General features: G+C 42.3%; 1 protein-coding gene across 1 annotated transcript in view; it reads left to right on the forward strand.

The window, feature by feature from the left end:
* The first annotated feature begins 2,444 nt into the window (after nt 1-2,444).
* The window catches only part of col7a1 (collagen, type VII, alpha 1), an 88,419-nt gene continuing 72,081 nt past the window's right edge, over nt 2,445-18,782 (forward strand). The window contains exons 1-10 of the mRNA XM_053635879.1: nt 2,445-2,889; nt 11,518-11,588; nt 12,712-12,892; nt 13,822-13,978; nt 14,320-14,413; nt 14,782-14,940; nt 15,036-15,193; nt 15,368-15,497; nt 15,635-15,754; nt 18,281-18,436. Coding sequence (XP_053491854.1) covers nt 11,525-11,588; nt 12,712-12,892; nt 13,822-13,978; nt 14,320-14,413; nt 14,782-14,940; nt 15,036-15,193; nt 15,368-15,497; nt 15,635-15,754; nt 18,281-18,436 — 1,219 coding nt within the window. The 5' untranslated portion in view covers nt 2,445-2,889; nt 11,518-11,524. The remainder of the gene's footprint in view (nt 2,890-11,517; nt 11,589-12,711; nt 12,893-13,821; nt 13,979-14,319; nt 14,414-14,781; nt 14,941-15,035; nt 15,194-15,367; nt 15,498-15,634; nt 15,755-18,280; nt 18,437-18,782) is intronic.

An 18,782-nucleotide genomic window follows, 5' to 3' on the forward strand; every position in this document is an offset into this window, starting at 1 on the left:
GCAGATCTTCTCCAAGTCATTAAGGTTTCGAGGCTGACGTTTGGCAACTCGAACCTTCAGCTCCCTCCACAGATTTTCTATGGGATTAAGGTCTGGAGACTGGCTAGGCCACTCCAGGACCTTAATGTGCTTCTTCTTGAGCCACTCCTTTGTTGCCTTGGCCGTGTGTTTTGGGTCATTGTCATGCTGGAATACCCGTCCACGACCCATTTTCAATGCCCTGGCTGAGGGAAGGAGGTTCTCACCCAAGATTTGACGGTACTTGGCCCCGTCCATCGTCCCTTTGATGCGGTGAAGTTGTCCTGTCCCCTTAGCAGAAAAACACCCCCAAAGCATAATGTTTCCCCCTCCATGTTTGACGGTGGGGATGGTGTTCTTGGGGTCATAGGCAGCACTCCTCCTCCTCCAAACACAGCAAGTTGAGTTGATGCCAAAGAGCTCCATTTTGGTCTCATCTGACCACAACACTTTCACCCAGTTGTCCTCTGAATCATTCAGATGTTCATTGGCAAACTTCAGACGGGCATGTATATGTGTTTTCTTGAGCAGCGGACCTTGCGGGCGCTGCAGGATTTCAGTCCTTCATGGCGTAGTGTGTTACCAATTGTTTTCTTGGTGACTATGGTCCCAGCTGTCTTGAGATCATTGACAAGATCCTCCCGTGTAGTTCTGGGCTGATTCCTCACTGTTCTCATGATCATTGCAACTCCACGAGGTGAGATCTTGCATGGAACCCCAGGCCGAGGGAGATTGACAGTTCTTTTGTGTTTCTTCCATTTGCGAATAATCGCACCAACTGTTGTCACCTTCTCACCAAGCTGCTTGGCAATGGTCTTGTAGCCCATTCCAGACTTGTGTAGGTCTACAATCTTGTCCCTGACATCCTTGGAGAGCTCTTTGGTCTTGGCCATGGTGGAGAGTTTGGAATCTGATTGATTGATTGCTTCTGTGGACAGGTGTCTTTTATACAGGTAACAAGCTGAGATTAGGAGCACTCCCTTTAAGAGTGTGCTCCTAATCTCAGCTCGTTACCTGTATAAAAGACACCTGGGAGCCAGAAATCTTTCTGATTGAGAGGGGGTCAAATACTTATTTCCCTCATTAAAATGCAAATCAATTTATAACATTTTTGACATGCGTTTTTCTGGATTTTCTTGTTGTTATTCTGTCTCTCACTGTTCAAATAAATCTACCATTAAAATTATAGACTGATCATTTCTTTGTCAGTGGGCAAACGTACAAAATCAGCAGGGGATCAAATACTTTTTTCCCTCACTGTATATAATAAATGTTGTATAAATGTTAAAAGTCTAAAAAATTCACCACATCAATTATTACATGTTTTTTTTTGCTTTGTGAAACAACACGTTTTTTTTTTTCTTTTAAATCCTTTTATTATTAGTCTTAGATTATGTGGATTGCAATCGCTTTACCGCACCGTTGTGACGAAAAGAGAGCTGAGCCGGAAGGCAAAGCTCTCGATCTACCGGACAATCTTCGTTCCTACCCTCACCTATGGTCATGAAGGTTGGGGAGTGACCGAAAGAACTATATCGCGGGTACCAGCGGCTGAAATGGGTTTTCTCAGGAGGGTGGCTGGCCTCTCCCTTAGAGATAGGGTGAGAAGCTCGGTTATCCGAGAGGAACTCAGAGTAGAGCCGCTGCTCCTTTGCGTTGAAAGGAGCCAGTTGAGGTGGTTCGGGCACCTGCCTCCTGGGGGCCTCCCTAGGGAGGTGTTCCAGGCACGTCCAGCTGGGAGGAGACCTCAGAGAAAAGACCCAGGACCAGGTGGAGAGATTATATCGCCACACTGGCCTGGGAACGCCTCGGGATCCCCCAGTCAGAGCTGGTTAATGTGGCTCGGGAAAGGGAAGTTTGGGGTCCCCTGCTGGAGCTGCTGCCCCCGCCACCCGATTACGGATAAGCGGTTGAGGATGGATGGATGGATATGTGGATGAGCTGTTACTATAGAAACGTAGCTATTCAAATGAGCGCATTAATTTATAAATATCATTCGTGTTACAGCTGGAACTACTGTCTGAGCTGTACTGTTATCTAATGATCTAATTCACACCTTCCGACCAATCAGAATCTACGTAGAATTAATTCAGCCATGCTGTGGTATATATATATATATATATATATATATATATATATATATATATATATATATATATATACATAACAGACTCATCATAGAAAAATGTCTTTTAATTAACACCTTCTGACCAATCAGATTCAAGAATTCAACAGCACTTGAGCAACATGATTCTAATTTTCTTCTACTTTAATAACACACACACTCTTCCTTCACATGAGCTGGATAGATCAAAAAATTTTTTGTCTAAAGTAAATAACACCAGTAAAGTAAAGTAAATAACACCAGATAAACACACTCATAAAACATGATATGAATGCAAGCTAATGCTAAAAGGTGAGGAATTCTTCAAGTCATTTTTTTTTTTAACTTTACCTGAGAGAAAGAGGCGCGAATGAAACGTCATTTAGGTTCTCGCCATCTGATTGGCTGAAGTGTAATTTAGGCAGGCAGCGTCGTCAGGGGCACAGAAAAGATCCCCAAAGGGAGAAAAGAAGGAGGGGAAGGAGGGAGAAGAGGCAGTAAGAGTGAGCTGCAGGCACCAGGACAAGTCTGGACTGCAGTCCCGGAGAGAAAGCAACAGTGCTGCTGAAATATCAGTTTATCTGAGGCTCGAAACGACAGGCGAAAGGTTTTTTTTTTTTTTTTTGCAGAGGGACAAACTCTACCTGGATGCTAATGGGCGCGCGAGACAGCGAGTGCACTGCTCACCTGTGACTGAAGCTGGTCTCTGTGTGAGGATTATTATGCTTCAGGAGAGCTGAGATACTGTAACTTTACACTTTTCACAGGTAAGTCCCAGCTGCACACGGCACCTTAGTGAAAGTCAGTGCAATAGAAGCACAATATCAGTCGGAAGACGTTGAGAAATCTGTGAAAAGTGGTTTCCACACCTTTAATTGGAGGTGCATGTTGGAGTTAATAGAGGGACAGTTGGAGTTCATCCAAAGTTAACAAGCTAAATGATTTATGAGAGCAATTTGGGGAGGCATGAAAGACTCCTGCTGCTACAGAGAGACTTTTCTAAAGATTTTCCAGTACTAAAACATTGACCAGGCTGTGCCAAAATGCTCAATTTGGGCATTAAAAATAAATAAATAAATAAATAAAATTTCCAAATAAACTTTAATTAGAAGCAAATGAATCTATGAACCAGTGAATCTGTGAACTTGACTGATTCCAGAACTTTCCTCTCAGATGTAGATTCGATACACATATTATCAGCACTTCATTATTTATTTATTTATTTATTTATTAGTTAAACTCATTAAACAGTTAGATTAAACAGCATTGTAACATCTTTTATGTAACAACAAATGTAACAGCATTTAAAGTGACAGTCAGTTCATTTTACGACTAAATGACTCGCAGCATTAATTCTAGCTGATAGTAATTCTCCTTTCTTTGATTTAAAAGAGCACGAATTAGTACACAATTTTCTTTACCGGATTTTAAGGGAAAACATCCAAAATCCATCCGCTTCACCGATCTCCATATACCCAAACAATAAAGAAATACCACCTCCTGCTAACAGTACAAAACAGAAACATATACACCTCTGAATGCTGGATTCTGATTGGTCAGAAGGTGTTGAGTAGGTTTAAAATTTTTATATATATATATATATATATATATATATATATATATATATATATATATATAACAGCGGTTTATTATTATATTATAATGCGCTCGTTCTGTTTAATAACGTTATCATTTCTTGTTACAACTTCTTGTTAGGATTTATGGAAGAAGTCTCCAGTGTCAAAGCTGCAACTTTTTTTTGTAAAAAAAAACACAAAACAAAACAAAACATTTTTCCTTCAAAACCACTTCGTGGTTCGTTAGTAACATGACGAGCTGCGATTTATTTATTTTGGTCCTATTAACTTCACGAGAGAGAGAAAAGAAAAGAGGTGAACGGCTTTACCATCGCGCGTCCAGATGCTTTTCCATTACGCGTCCTATGTCCGTGACTCTGTCCGTCGACCTTGTAAGTTCTTTGATTTTATTTTCTCTATACTGTGCATTTGTGTTTAAAAAAACCCCAAAAAACCCAAAAAACGTCTGAGCGTCACTTTATACCGAAAGGTTAGCACGGAACTGTTTTAGATTAAATACAATCTGAACACTTAGGTATTAAAACTCTCTGATATAAACATCCATCCATCCATCCTTATCCTTCAGGGTCATGGGGAACCTGGAGTCTATCCCATGGGGCACAAGGTGGGGTACAGGGCACCAATCCATCACAGGGCACACACCCATTCGTACACTTTGGACTGGGGGAGGAAACCGGAGTACCCAGAGGAAGCGCCCGCAGCACAGGGAGAACATGCAAACTCTGCACACACACAGGGCCACGGTGGGAATCGAACCCCCCGACCCTAGAGGTGTGAGGCGAACGTGCTAACCGCTAAGCCACCTATAAATTTCACCACGTTCACCAATATCCAAAACATCTCCATGGTTCTGTCATAGAGTATACTTTAACTCAGAATCAATCTAGTTACTCGAGCATTTTCCCATGATACACCTCTTTGGGTTCTATAAGGCCGATGGTTTTTGGAAAAAGAAAAAAAAAAAAAATCGAACTCGCCAAGACCATCACAATTTGCACGACCTGTTATGCCCAGATGAGATACTTTGGCAAGATGCCGTATTAGAAAGCACGTCTAATCAGAGAATCGTATCGAAGATGGCAAAAGACATAACTAATCTTTTTCTCCTACACATCCTGGGCAGAAACGTCAGAAAAGCGTGACGAGCTCGATGAGAAGTGCAGGTCCTGTAGCAGCAACCTGTGATTGTCCCATGTACGTAACCGCATCAGCTCGGTTAAAAAAAAACCCCATCAAGAATATATATATATATTTTTTTATATATAACTGAATCAAATCGAACCGTGTTTTGGATGCGTCCATAACCTCTTCTCCATGGAGATGCTTCAGATCTCGAGGTTCCTCTTGTGGAGATCCAAAACGGCGTCAGATTTTTGTCTCTCTTCCATCTCCAGGATAGCACAAAACACAAAATACAGTATCGTGATTATTACATTGCCACGTATTGCGGTTGCGACATGCCTTGACGTATATTACACCCACACTCGTGCTCACACCTGGAGAGAAGTGAATATATGTTTATACAGCTTACTCTCTCGCTGTTTGAACTTGATATCAAGACCGAATAACCCAAACGTTAAGAGGATGGAAAAGCCCTTGCACTGTCAGAGATTTGATTTGATTTGATCGGTTGATTTGTTTACAGGGCTCGCGTTTGGAGCGATTTCTCCTGACGGTTCTCGTTTAGGAAGATATGAAGAGAAACGCTGGTTTTTATCTTCCGTCGTTCCTTCGTGTAAGGATTACAGTCTGGTGTACACACCTGTTGACGCACGCTCGGCTCTAACGATACATTAAAGTTATCGAGCGCTACAGGAGATAATAAGACGACGGCGTTGGCAAAGAAATGAAAGTAAATAAATACAAAACAAATATGGGGAAAAAAAAGCATCGTTGATGTCGCGTCCGTTCTTTTCCTGAGACGGTAATCTACGTAGACAGTGTAGCGTTACTGCTCTGTGAGTGTACAACGTTAAGTAAGGAATAAAACACTCGGTTGCAGGGAAATAATCGACGGCACTGTGGCGTGCGTGATGAAGTGGAGCTCCAGTGATCACGCCGATGTTGATTATTTCCCTCTAACGGAACACCGTGAAGCGTTTTATTTGCTCTTATAATACACCACTTTGCCAAGAATGACCATCTGTTTATTAAAAAAAGTCGTACTTTTTAACCATTTATAGTTACGTTTATGTTGAGTCGAGTGTTTATTTATCCGTGTGTGTTTTGAAGAAGGAATAAAAAGATTTCATGCGTCAGGCAGATCAGTGTGCTGTAGTTCGTGTTGGAAAAAAGCTTCGCAGGATTTCTACACCGCCTGGACAGGGGACAAGACCGGGACCTCGGCCGAAGCCGTCAGAGCGTCCTGCGATCTCTACTTCGGACGTGTTTTTATAAACTTTTTCGCAATCCGTTTATAAACGTTATGTTTGGCGCTGATTCCTTTTTTTTTTTTTTCTCCATCAGTCGCACTTGGAATATTTTCCAGGTCGTTGTCTGTTTTCTCGGCAGGTCACGTGCAGAAGGTGGGCGAGTCCGATGAATCACGTTTTCTTTTCCATCGTGTGCATAGGTGTGCGATAGCGACCTGCGATTCTAGCATGCCGCGTGCAAACGCAAATTAGCTATCACGTGGAAAAGCAACCAGTCCAAACAATTGATTCCTCAGAGCAGTCTTACAGCTGGTGCGATACATTTATTTCGTTCCTACATGTGCAGTTAGTTCCTCTGGACAGCTAGATCAATGGAAGAATAACTTATGACTGTGTTTTCATTTCATCCTTAAATAAAAATGCATAGACAGGTTATGAAGAGAAATAGAGCTCGGAAGGAAGTAGCAAGGGATCTTCTGTTGAGAGATGTGGTGAGTGTATGTAGCTAGTACAGTTAGCATACATCAAACAAGACAAATAATCCTGTAGTAAATCGCGTTCCGTAGGCTTTTTTTTTTCCCCGCTCGATCCTGCTGCGGCTTTTTTCAAAATTTGCGTCGCAACTTGCGGAGTTTTTTTTGTGCTTTTTTTTTTTTCCAGAAAACTACTCGAATCGGCGAAATCGCAGTCGCACGAAATTGTTCTGCACGGTCTTTCTTAGTGACGTTTATTGGTTAAGGAGACATTTTGGCCGTACTCGTGCTCGACGCACGCGAACGACAGAGGGCTCCGGCCGAGACGCGTCACGTGACGTCGTAATCTGCGGTCGTTTTGAGAAATGGCGAGCGCCTCCGAATACCGCGGCGTTTGTTTGATTTTGTGTTCATTTCCGCGATCGCGAAATCGTGAAATCCGGGAGGCACTGGGCTACATTTTCATTCCCTTTTTCATTTGAACTAAAATGGTAGCGCTTGCTCCACGCCCACAAGAGACAAGCGACAAGCTGTCTAGCTAAGTAGCTCATTACATCATTTTAACTACAACTGTATAACCGAGTCGGTTCGATCTCTGGGCAAACAAAACACAGGACTGGGCAAATACAAAAGTGTGTTGTTTAATAAACTTCGGCTGTATTTAGATGAAGACGGGGTGTAACAGAGTGGAACAGTGTCTTCAGGCCATGTTCTGCCATGTCCTTGTGATCTTTACTGGCCGAGAATTCAGCAGCCGATTGTGATTCAGTCTCTCTGACCCCTCTGCTTCATCAGTTCAATGTGTTTCAGCGAGCCTCTTCGTTCAGTCTGAGTCTCTGTTCTTATTTATTCCCTCACTTCTTCACTCGTCTATTTACTCCCACACTTACTCCTAAAAATATGTCCAGCAGATGCACTTCTACAGCAGAGGAAATGCCACCTCCCCTCCCTCACACTCGCTGTAAGCTGTAGGGAACGTTCCGCTGTAAGTCTGGATGTTTTTATCCGACTCTTTTGTTTCAGACCGTCGGCTTCCTGAGGTCAGTCGAATCTGTGTTGTGGCTTTATATGTTAATGCTAAGTATGTACTTCCTGCGTGTGGTAGTCCCTCCATTATTCAGTTCAACTCTCCTCTTCTAGTTAGATCTGCAGTCGCAGAAATGAAAGGCCCCTGTGAATATCCGCAAGGTCGTCCAGAAGAAATGTACAAGATGTACAAGAGTCCACAAACCTCTTCCTGTTTAATTCTGCGTGCGCGAAAGCTGATCTGATGAACGATATTTATACGGTATTATGATAAGAGCTTGACATTTTGCCCAGCTATAGTGACAGGACTAGCACGCATTTGTATAAATTCAGTTCAGTTTTATAATCAGATTAATTACAGCGAATGACTACAAGTTTTTTGGGTGTTTTTTTTTTTTTTTTTTTGCAATCCCGTGTTTAGTTTTGTAAACATTCCTGAAATGAACAACAGGTTATTCGTTTAAATAAAAAATAGCCGACTAAATGCTAATGATAACGTCTAGCAGCTACGGCTGACTTGCAACCGGATCCTGGTATTTTAACGCTATAACGCTACGTGTTACGGTGCGTTGAAGTCGCGTGGAAAAGATCGTAGCTACGAGTTGAACACTCGTGAACGCCACCACAAAGTCGTAACTACTAGAGGGATGTCCTGCTATTACCTTTCTAAAATTCACACACTAGATGGTAGAATACGCAGTGCATAGTGTAAGTGTACAGTACGTCATTTGGGGCTCAGATTTAGTATTTACTCTCTGAAGCGTGTTTTCGGGACAGAAGTAACGTAATGAGTAAATCTCCCCCGTGCTACCATAATGAGATTCGTCGACAACAGTTTCCATAAACGATTATTACAGCAGTTTAATTTTGCAATTCATGCAGCAGTATACTGACAATATACTTCTCTCCTATTAGGTTTACTGCAGTGCTTACATTTTCTCATTCACACATCATCATATTAGTCTTTTTTTCATTCATTTTTAAGTCGTCTCATTTTTCGTATGACATCTGACAACGAAGAAAAACTCTTTCCCTCTTCAGTCCGCATGTCCTATCCCTGATTGTTTTGAGGGGTTTAAAGGCGGGAAACCCCATCTGTAAGGCTTCTACTGAAAAAGCACACAGAACTCTGCAAGATGCACTGCAATTTTCGGAAGGAATGAAAAAAACGCAGCAAAATCGAGCATTTTTGGCCGCAACAATCCGCGAAATCCTATTTTACTAAATATATCAATTTAACAAATAAGATGCGAGCAAGAGCAAAAAAATAATAAATAAAAAATCAGTCACAAAACTATTTGTCCAGATGATGTTTAAGGATTTATTTAATATAGATGTATATAAACACCTGCTGTATCCGTTCTTTTGTTTGTTTTTGAACGCAGTACGTATCCCTCTGTTCCATATACGATCTTTATATGTATCCTTTCATCACTCACTTTCTATACGGAAAGTGTCCAGATAAATCAATCACAGCTTTGATGCTTCATCACAGTATATTTACATTATATACTTAAGCAAGCAAGATATTTCAGTTTTTTATTTTTTTATTTTCTCTTAATAATATTTACCCACTCAAATCCAGTGTCACCTCACCATCATTGATTTTGAGTTTCAGTGACTACGTTTACACGGACAGCGGTAATCTAATTATTGACCTTATTCTGAATAAGACAATATTCTGATTAAGGTGTTTACATGAGTCGCTTTTAGAATACTCCTGTCATGTTCCCGTTTTACGTTATAGAACATAATTAGATTAACAGCCCGCGTCATTACGTCACCGCGCCGCGCCGTCCGACGTCCCTCCAGAATTTCACGTATCGACATAGAGTTCGTCTTCGTTACGGTACCGTATACAGTTTTGCGTGTTTTTATTTATTTTTTTTTACGAACGCTTTAAGTGCAGTTAATTATTTGTCGTGCTGTACGTGCTAATAGACGACTGCTTGAAGCGGTGGGCGTGTCCCAAATCGCGTCGTTACCGTCTATATAGTGGCCGAGATACATGTATTTTTCCCCACTACAGGCCTGTAGTAGGAAAGTGTGCGATTTGGGACGCAGCCGAACTCTCTTGTTCGCCGTAAAACTACCGTGTGTGTACGTGTCCTGTCGCAAAATGCGGTGAAAACTCCCACACGACGTTCATAATGTGATTAAGGTGTTTACATGGCACTACTACACGACCATAATGCGACTAAAACAGGAATACTCCACCTGTCTTAATTAGATTATTGCTTACTTCGATTATGACCTTAATTAGATTAAGGTAAGTAAAAATTGCTGTTCACATGCTAGTTTCTTAATCAGAGTACGGTCTTAATCGGATTAAGAGCGGATTATTGTTGTCCGTGTAAACGCAGCTACTGTTTGAAAATAAAATATCGAACCGAGTGAAATTTCAGTGTAGCGTTTGTAATTCAGTAACATGAGGGAATTGGTCAGGGGTCTGAATTTATTTCCCAAGGCACTGTAGATTAGTTAGTGTAATAAACAGTGTAATCGACAGCTATATGGAGAACGCAGAGCCATGCGCTGTTTGCCTGCATAGCAACGGTAGCGTCACATGTTGAGTTCCCGCCTGATGAGACGTCACGTTTTGCATCGTAGCTTCTGGGATAAAATGATCTTCTGCAGCTTTCCTGTCTACAACGTGACCTATGGCTGCTTCGGAGGTTTCTTTAAAGTACCCCTGGACTCAAAAACGGTGTTTTTAAACAGTTAACTCTCGATTAGCAAAGCCAAATCCACACTGGTTTTTAATTTAATGAACATTTCACCTCGTTTCCGTGACTTTCTCAGTGCTTTTCCATACAAAAGCAATTCACGGAGCGTTACTTATGAGCTCGGAGATTTGGCATTTTTAGGAAGCGAATGCGGCTCATCCACGGTTTGGTGAACACTTCTGCTGTAGTAATTTGGCGTGTATTAAACAATCACACACCACCATTTTGTTGCACATCCATAATGAGTAAATAAACTGATCTACGAACTAAACCAGAAACAAAGGGTACTTGAAAATGAAAATAAGGTGCATACAAGACTGGTTTCAAATATGTGTGTGTGTGTGTGTGTGTGTATAGGTGTGTCAATACCAATCGGGATGATGGTTGTTGTAACCTGAATGTTATGGTACAGGTTTAGACTCCTTGATCGCCCAAAGGGAAATAAGTCACATAAAACCAAATCAAACACTCCAGACTTATTAGGAGCTCTGTACATAAAAAAAAGAAAAAGAAAGAAAAAAAAGGTCATGGAGTTTTTCTTTCCAGACGTAAGAGTCATAGGAAAAAGAACCCCCACAGTTACTCATTATACATCTCTGAATCCGGTCTTTGAAGGTTTGATGACACGTTTATGTACGTGCACGTTCGTCCGGAACGATCTACCTTTCACTGCACCGGGGAACAACAGGACGTTGTTCAGCTCAGCCTGTTATTTCTTTACGGGGTGGTGTTAGCTCTAGGCCGAAAAATCACAAGCTGTGACGCGCTTTAGGCTGTTGTATACAAATCACTACACGGGTTCACATCGGACGTTCCATTACAAACAAATGTATCTATTATTGCTCGTTACATCGAAATGATAAAATATCGCCGTTAACAACAGTGAAGCTGTTCGTGCCACGGTGCTGTCGGATTCTGAAGGCGTGATTAAATAGTAGCGCAGCTTTAAATAAATCACAGGTTGAAAAGATAATGAAAAGATCATTCTGGCATAAAACGGGAATTTGATGTATTCTTTCTCATGGTATGTAGTATTCTGTCGCACAGGACTGTATCGCTTACTGTCCATCGTTTTTAAAACAATGAATCAAGACCAATCATGATCATGGATTTAACAGCATCGTGGGTTATTGTTGTCGTGGGTTACTAACAGACATGTGCGTTGATTCTTTGATGTCCGTTTGTTGTGTGTTTGTACAGAGAAAAGATGTGGTACCGGACTTTGGTGGCCGCCGTGTTGCTGTCCCTCCCAAACAGATCTACGGCTCAAGGTAACGACTGTCAGAGCGCACCGACGGAGACTTCACCGAAGCAACGCTTCTAGACAGAAAAGCACTATACACTGGGAAAGAAAGATTTATACTCCTTATACTCTGAATGCAAGCATTAGTTTAAATTCACTGCTATGGTGGCAGGATAAAAAGATTTATTAAAAGCATGAACATGTGAATAATTATTAGTGACACGGGGCTACATTTATCTGACAGGACCCGGGCTGAACGGCGATGCACGGTGGAACATTAGGAGGAAGTTTATAACACTGCAATGCGTTAGCGTCGTTATCAAATAACCGGCTATCGCTAACATTACATGGAGCGTAACGTTAGCTGGTTTCACGGCCACGATGCAGCTGCCTCAAACAAACATAATACAGGACCGTCTTTCAGGTGCTTCACCAAATTCCAGCTGTTTCCTCGCTTTGTCTGAAATGATCGATCGCAGCGGTTGCACACCGGAAACCGATTCTACCTTTCCTCTCAACGAGTTTTCCTCTGAATGCCTCTGAACGAGTGGGGGCGGAGCTAAAATTTTCGCCGTCTTCTGTAGTTTTTCCTGTGTGTGTGTTCGCCTGAGGAAATTTTCTACTATATAAAGTGATATCACAATCACAAATATAAAAGGTACATTTACGTCGGACAACCCGTAATCCTCTTGGATCTTGGAAAGTAAAAATATCTTCGATGTAGGGAAATGTATCTAATATTTCCGTGTGTTAGATAGACGAATATTAAACGAATATTATATAAGATTACGAAGCCTGTTTCTGTTTATTGTTGCTCTATTCAAGTGTTTTGTTTCCACAAATAAGTCAAACGATCTGCCAAATCAAATGAGACAATTTTAAGCCTAATTAATAAATATGTCTAGAAATAAGCTCATAATCTCCTAATGACAAATATTTCCTCTAAGTTTTTCTTTATTCGAGATATCTTCACTCGCTAAGACAGCGTTTTTAGCTAGCAAGCTAGTAATTAAACCCCCCGTGTGTGTTTAAAACGGCTTTTTATTTTCATGTGATGTGATCTTTTCTAAGCTTTCGAAAGCATAGTTAAATCTCGAAACCCCAGTTTAACGCGCGTGTTTACGAAGGGTGTTGATTTTCTCCGCGTGCAGGCACGTGTAATAATGTCGGCGCGGCGGATATCGTGTTCCTGGTGGACGGGTCATCCAGTATCGGACGTGCCAACTTCGCTCTTGTGAGGAGTTTCATGGCAGGGATCATCAGACCCTACGCCGGCGCCGTGGGAGCCGATGGCGTCCGGGTCGGAGCCGTGCAGTACAGCGACACAGCAAGGTCTGTGTGCGTTTAAATATTTCACTTTGTTTAGTTCAGCATCCGAGTATGCTGTTTGTTCACCGTCCCAGTGACACCGTGCTGTGATTAAACCTGTTACAAAGCACACATCTTAAAAATATGATCACCTCACAGAATTTCAGAAAGCCCGAGGCTTCGAAGAGGTGTTTCGTCTGCGGTCCGGATCGAGGTCGGAAGTTCATTCCACCACTGAGGGACCGTTAGTGTGAAGGTTCTGGAAAGGGATCTTAAGCCACGCTGAGTAGGCGCTACTAAGCGTCGGTCGTTAACCGATCGCAGATTGTGTGAGGGAACGTGGTTTTGAGTGTTTGCCTTAATAAACATGCAAGTTACAGTAGAGCATTTCTGCCTAAAAGAGTAAAACATTCATTCATTTCGCACCATCAGTGCGATTTCCTGCAGCGTGAACGTGACTTCAGGAACAGAGACTGTGTGAGCACAGTACTACAACCGAAGGGCAGGTATTATATTCGCAGAAGTATGATTTCTGCAAGATCATTGGTCCCTTCACCAGCCCGGTTCCTGGTCGATCAACTGAAACAGGTGTGTTTGATCTTATTGGAGATGAAACCTGCAGGAAGGTAGGTCTCAAGGAACAGGGCTGGTGACCGCTATGCTAGACGAAAACAAAATGATACCAAATGATACTGAACTCGCTGTGGCTTTCAAGAACAATCTGGGAGTTTGTAACTTGGGGTTTAAAAAGCGTCGTATTGGTGATGAAGCTTTTTTCATGCAACGACTTCTCATTTCAAACCTGGACTCGATTTGCATATTACAAAGTCAACAGAGGACTCAGTATGTCGACGTTGTTATGGAAAAAAAACCCCAAAAAAAACCACCACAGTATGGTTCTTGTGGAAATACTACTAATATTTCGCTGGTTAAACGTCTGTCACTGTTCTCAGGGTGGAATTTACCTTCACGACGTATCTAAGCGGCACGGAGCTGCTGAGTGCTATAGAGAGCCTCAACTATAAAGGAGGAAACACTCGCACCGGAGCCGGGCTTAAGTACATCGCAGATAACTTCTTCAACCCCAGAACCACCAGAGATGTTCCCAAGGTGAGCTGAAGATCTTCTCGTGAAAGAAGCTCTTCTCGTGTCATCTCTACAGTCTGAAATACATTCACAGATTTATAATTAAACAGATATTTACGTTGATCATTGATTACTGAACTTTACCGTAATTACAATAATTGATGTTTTAATTATTTAATCTATTGATGATAAATTTCTTTATACGTGAAGTGTACTCAACCAACAATACAAATTTTATTGCCAACAACAACAATAATAATAATAATAATAAGAGGAAGAAGAAGAAGAAGAATAGTAACAATGATTGATTAGTTTAATTTATAATAATTATTTCATTAACACCTCTCTCTCTCCTTCTGTCTAAGCTTGCGATTCTTATCACGGATGGGAAATCTCAGGACAACGTTGAGGATCCTGCTGAGAAACTGCGCAGCTTAGGAGTCAAGATCTTTGCCGTGGGTGAGAACTGCGACTTGGATTTGATATTTTTCCTCCTAGGATTATTTTTTTAGAGATAGCATGATACCACTTGTTCTTTTTTTTTTTTTTTTTTCCTATACCGATGCCGAAACCGTGAGAACCGGCTGATATCGATACTGATATGAATATAAATAAATATAATAAAGTGTCAAATCTAAATAGAGTAAAAATGAATCCTGACAAAAAAAGATCCGTGTCGTATTTGTTACAAGATCGGATCTGATTAGATCTTTTTTTTCTCCGATGTCTAGTCCGCCGGCAGTGCCGACTCCAGCCGTTTTTGCATTTTCTTGCTTCTTGCTTTGCTTATTAATGTCGTTAATGACCGGCGTCTCGGTCTCCCTCAGGTATAAAGAGTGCAGATCAGACAGAACTGGAGCTCATCTCGTCACCTCCTCGAAGCGAGTTCACCTCCTTTATTGAGAAGTTTAAGGATCTCAGCTCTCTGCTGCCCACGCTGTCTCCACGTGTCTGTTCGGCGTCCGGTGGCTCCTACCTGAGCGACGGTATTCAGAAACAAAACAATCACCCTGTATGCTTTTAAAGACATAAACAAAACAAAAAAAAAACTCGTCAGTTTTCGTTCCGCTTTGGTTCTCAGCCTCCTTCGGCGGCCCGACTGACTTGAAGTTTACAGACGAGACGTCTAATTCGATCCGGTTCAGGTGGACGGCTGCAGGAGGGCCTGTAACCAGATATTTGGTCCAGTACACGCCGCTGTCTGGTCTGGGTCAGCCGGTAACCGCAGAGATGCGACAGGTGAGTGAAGACGAGGCGACGAGGAGCGTGTCAATCTTTATGTCTACGCAGATTTCACATTTCTGTGAACGTCGATTAGAAGAGTCTGATCTAATCACAGGTGCGCAGAAAACAAACGTTACTCGGTGACGCCGTATATCCTAATCGTGTCAAAAATGTTTCTCCGACTCTCAGGAGACGGTGCCAGCCAGTCAGCAGGCCTACTTGGCACGGGATCTGCGCTCAGGAACAGACTATTTAGTGTCGGTGATCGCCCAGTACCCCAACAGCGTGGGCGAGTCGGTGTCTGCCAAGGCTCGAACTAGTGAGAGGAATCTGGAGAACATGCACACCCTGACATACATGCCCATGCTTGAACTAATAATAGCACAAATACAGCTACAAGAGAGAGTGCTTATAAAGACGTAATACACTGTTTAATATACAATTCCTCATTCTCAGGGTCCGTGCAGGGCGTGGCCACACTGCGGTTGGTACAGGCCGGGTTCTTTACTTTAGCTCTGGCATGGGACCCTCCATCTGGCTCCATACAGGGATACAGGATTACATATGGACCCATAGGTAATACACACACACACACACACACACACACACACACACACACACACACATACTTACGGAAAAGGTAAGTTGGATGTATATTGTAGCACAGACGTTCTCAACCTTTTGTTACTAAAGCCCCCCCCACAAGCCTCCCCTATCATGTGGCACCCCCCCACCCCCCATATAGTTTAGGTACACACACATATATATATATATATATATATACCAAATCTATATTTTTTTGCTAGATAGATAGATATTTTTTCTTTTGTGTTTTTGTAGTTTTTTAAATTACTTTTCATAACTTTTATGATTTTTTTAAAAAATAACTTCTATGACCTTTATACAAGTATATAACAGACAGGTATGGACCATGAATGATCAAAAACGTGTGAACACTAGAACTACTCTGAACAAGAGAATTAGGCTGTAATAACGAGGGCTATTTTACATGTAAAACATGTCGCATTACGTTCGACTTGCGCTCTAAAAACTTTCGCATATGTACGATGTAAATCGGGACGAAGGGCGCGTCTGGTTGTCCATGACGCTGTTAAATCTCCGGGTCTCGGCCCCTCACTGAACAGAGCAGACGTAGAGAGAGGTGAGAGTGTGTCCGTCGTCGTCGCCCCCCCCCTCCCCCCCGCGTCCCCTCCGCTCCCCGCACCCCCCGATATTCTTCATAGTCTTTAACTCTGAATATGACCCTTTATGTACTTCAGTTTTCTTTGAGTAAACATTTTTGTATTAAAATATCCAGGAAGTCATTGAACCGTCTAACAACTATGAGTGCTTTTGTTGTGCAGTGAATAGTGTTGCTAAGGAGGATTATCCGTCTGTTGCCAGTAGTGTTTGAGTTGGCAGATCTTCACAGGTCAGATTTAGGTGTGTCTCTATATTTAGTCAGGTCTGTGGGGTTTTATATACGTGTTGAGAAGTGTCTGAGCGGGTCCGGGTGTCTGTCACTCGAGCACGATGCTGTTTCTCTCAGTGTAAATGTGCCGTTAGGGTGAAATCCTGCAGCACGGTTCTGGTGGAAGTGCAGGACTCATTCTTCATGTCTGTACCTGCGAGGTTTTATCCCACTCCCGCCCGTCTCAGCACGGCTTTGATCGTCTGTCACTAAAAAATGTTAGAGGATGCAATTTTTTTTTCTTTTTTTTCGTGCTGTCAAGGCCAGATGTATGTTTTTATGTATGTATAGTAGCAGGTGATGTAGCTGCAGAGTGCACTCGCAGTGTATCTGGAACCTCAGAATGCACCAGGGACCATCTAGTAAATATTCTGCTTGAGGTGCAAATTGTGGTTTATGCGAAGTGATGAAACAGTCAACCCAGAGCAGCTTGAGGCATAACATTTTAAAAAAAATGCAGGGCATGTTCAGGAACAAAGACGTGTTAATAAATGAACTTGTTATTACGTAACGTCTCTGGCATTAGAACGAGTAACTGTAGAGGGCTTTTATCTGTCTGACAGGCCATTTGAATAATAATAATAATAATAATAATAACAGTAATAATTTCTTGTGCTCAACTTCAATTTCTGTACCACTTGGAAAATTGTCCGAGTCGCAAATGTCCGGTTTAATGTGACTGACTGACCATGGTTGCCAGATCTCTGACAGAAGCATCGCATTTGACAAACAATATTAAACCACATAGTTTCCCTGAACAGTGCTTTCACCATGGTAGTGAAATTATCTCTTTTTTTTTTTCCTCCTTCGCCCATTTTCCTCCTGCTAAATCCCTCCCACCAGCTCTTATACAACAGCTGCCGAACGCGTGAGACACGTGAAGCCTTTTCAAAAACTGCCGCTCGTGCTGCATCACAGGGCGGCGTAACAAACTCTGATTAAAGCGCTACACACTCTTCCACACACATGAGCTCACAGACTATCATGATTGCCTAGTGCTGCTGTGATTGACAGGGGAGAGATAGTAAGCCCCTCCCACCCATAGACCAAGCTCAACTTTGCTTTCTTAGGCTCCCTAGCTACTGTTGCCAACAGCGTAATCATGCACCTGGCAACGCTGCCTGTACAACCTCAAGCAACATGCATGCTGCTAATTTACGCCTGGTTTTGGCGTCAATATTTTTACTGGTTTATAGTTTTCGTATATTTTTATATCCCTGTTCAGACTATGCAAATCACCTGCATGTAGGTCATACCTCCAGGGTTGCCAGATCTCTCTTGTAGATTATTATCGAGTAGTTTTTTCAATAGCGTCTACACCACCGCCTTTGAGAACAAGCCCTTACTTTTACCTAGAAAAAGAAAACGGGGATAGAAATTGCGGACTGAAGAAAGTACTAGTGTTGATTTTCTTTGCTGTAAAATTTGATACGCTGTGACATAAAAGCAAGAGATGATGTAAATCTTTATAAGACGTTTATAAGACGATATATGAATGAGACGACGGCAAGCATTAGAAGAAACACCTTTTTTTCACGGAGGAATAAAATCCTGCTGCTTTTTTATTTCGCTCTTTTTTTTTTTTTTAAATAAAGGTTTGTAATAGCAATCCGATCTGATTTTACGTTTAGGCGAGCCCGCGTCCTTGCTGCGGGAGCAGACGCTTGGGGCGGACGCAACTTCTCTCACGCTGGACGGTCTACAGGCGGACACCGAATACATTATCAACCTGTATCCTCTCTTCCCTCGTGACAACGTCGCACCCACGACGCTCACGGCCAGCACACGTGAGTACGCACACACACACACGCGAACACGTACATACAGTGCATACGCTCTAGACAGTAGATGATTGGACTGTTGCAAGCTGCTGCAATACATCAGCATGTCTGCCATATTGAGATGCCAGTGATCCTGACCCTTTCTGCTCTCCGGACCTGCCTGATTTATCCTGATGCCCTACCTCTGGATGGCGCTCTCATCAACTGGAGACTACAGTCTGGAGATCGCTGAGGACGGTACCGCTTGAAGTACCATGGAAATGGTTTTGGACCTCAATTCCACATGGACGTTCTCGCTGTGGTTGCTGGGACTACGGTTGCTGCGATGGCCTTGGGACTGCAATTACCACAT

The sequence above is a fragment of the Ictalurus furcatus genome, chromosome 11 (genome assembly GCF_023375685.1).
Source record: "Ictalurus furcatus strain D&B chromosome 11, Billie_1.0, whole genome shotgun sequence".
NCBI lineage: Eukaryota > Metazoa > Chordata > Actinopteri > Siluriformes > Ictaluridae > Ictalurus > Ictalurus furcatus.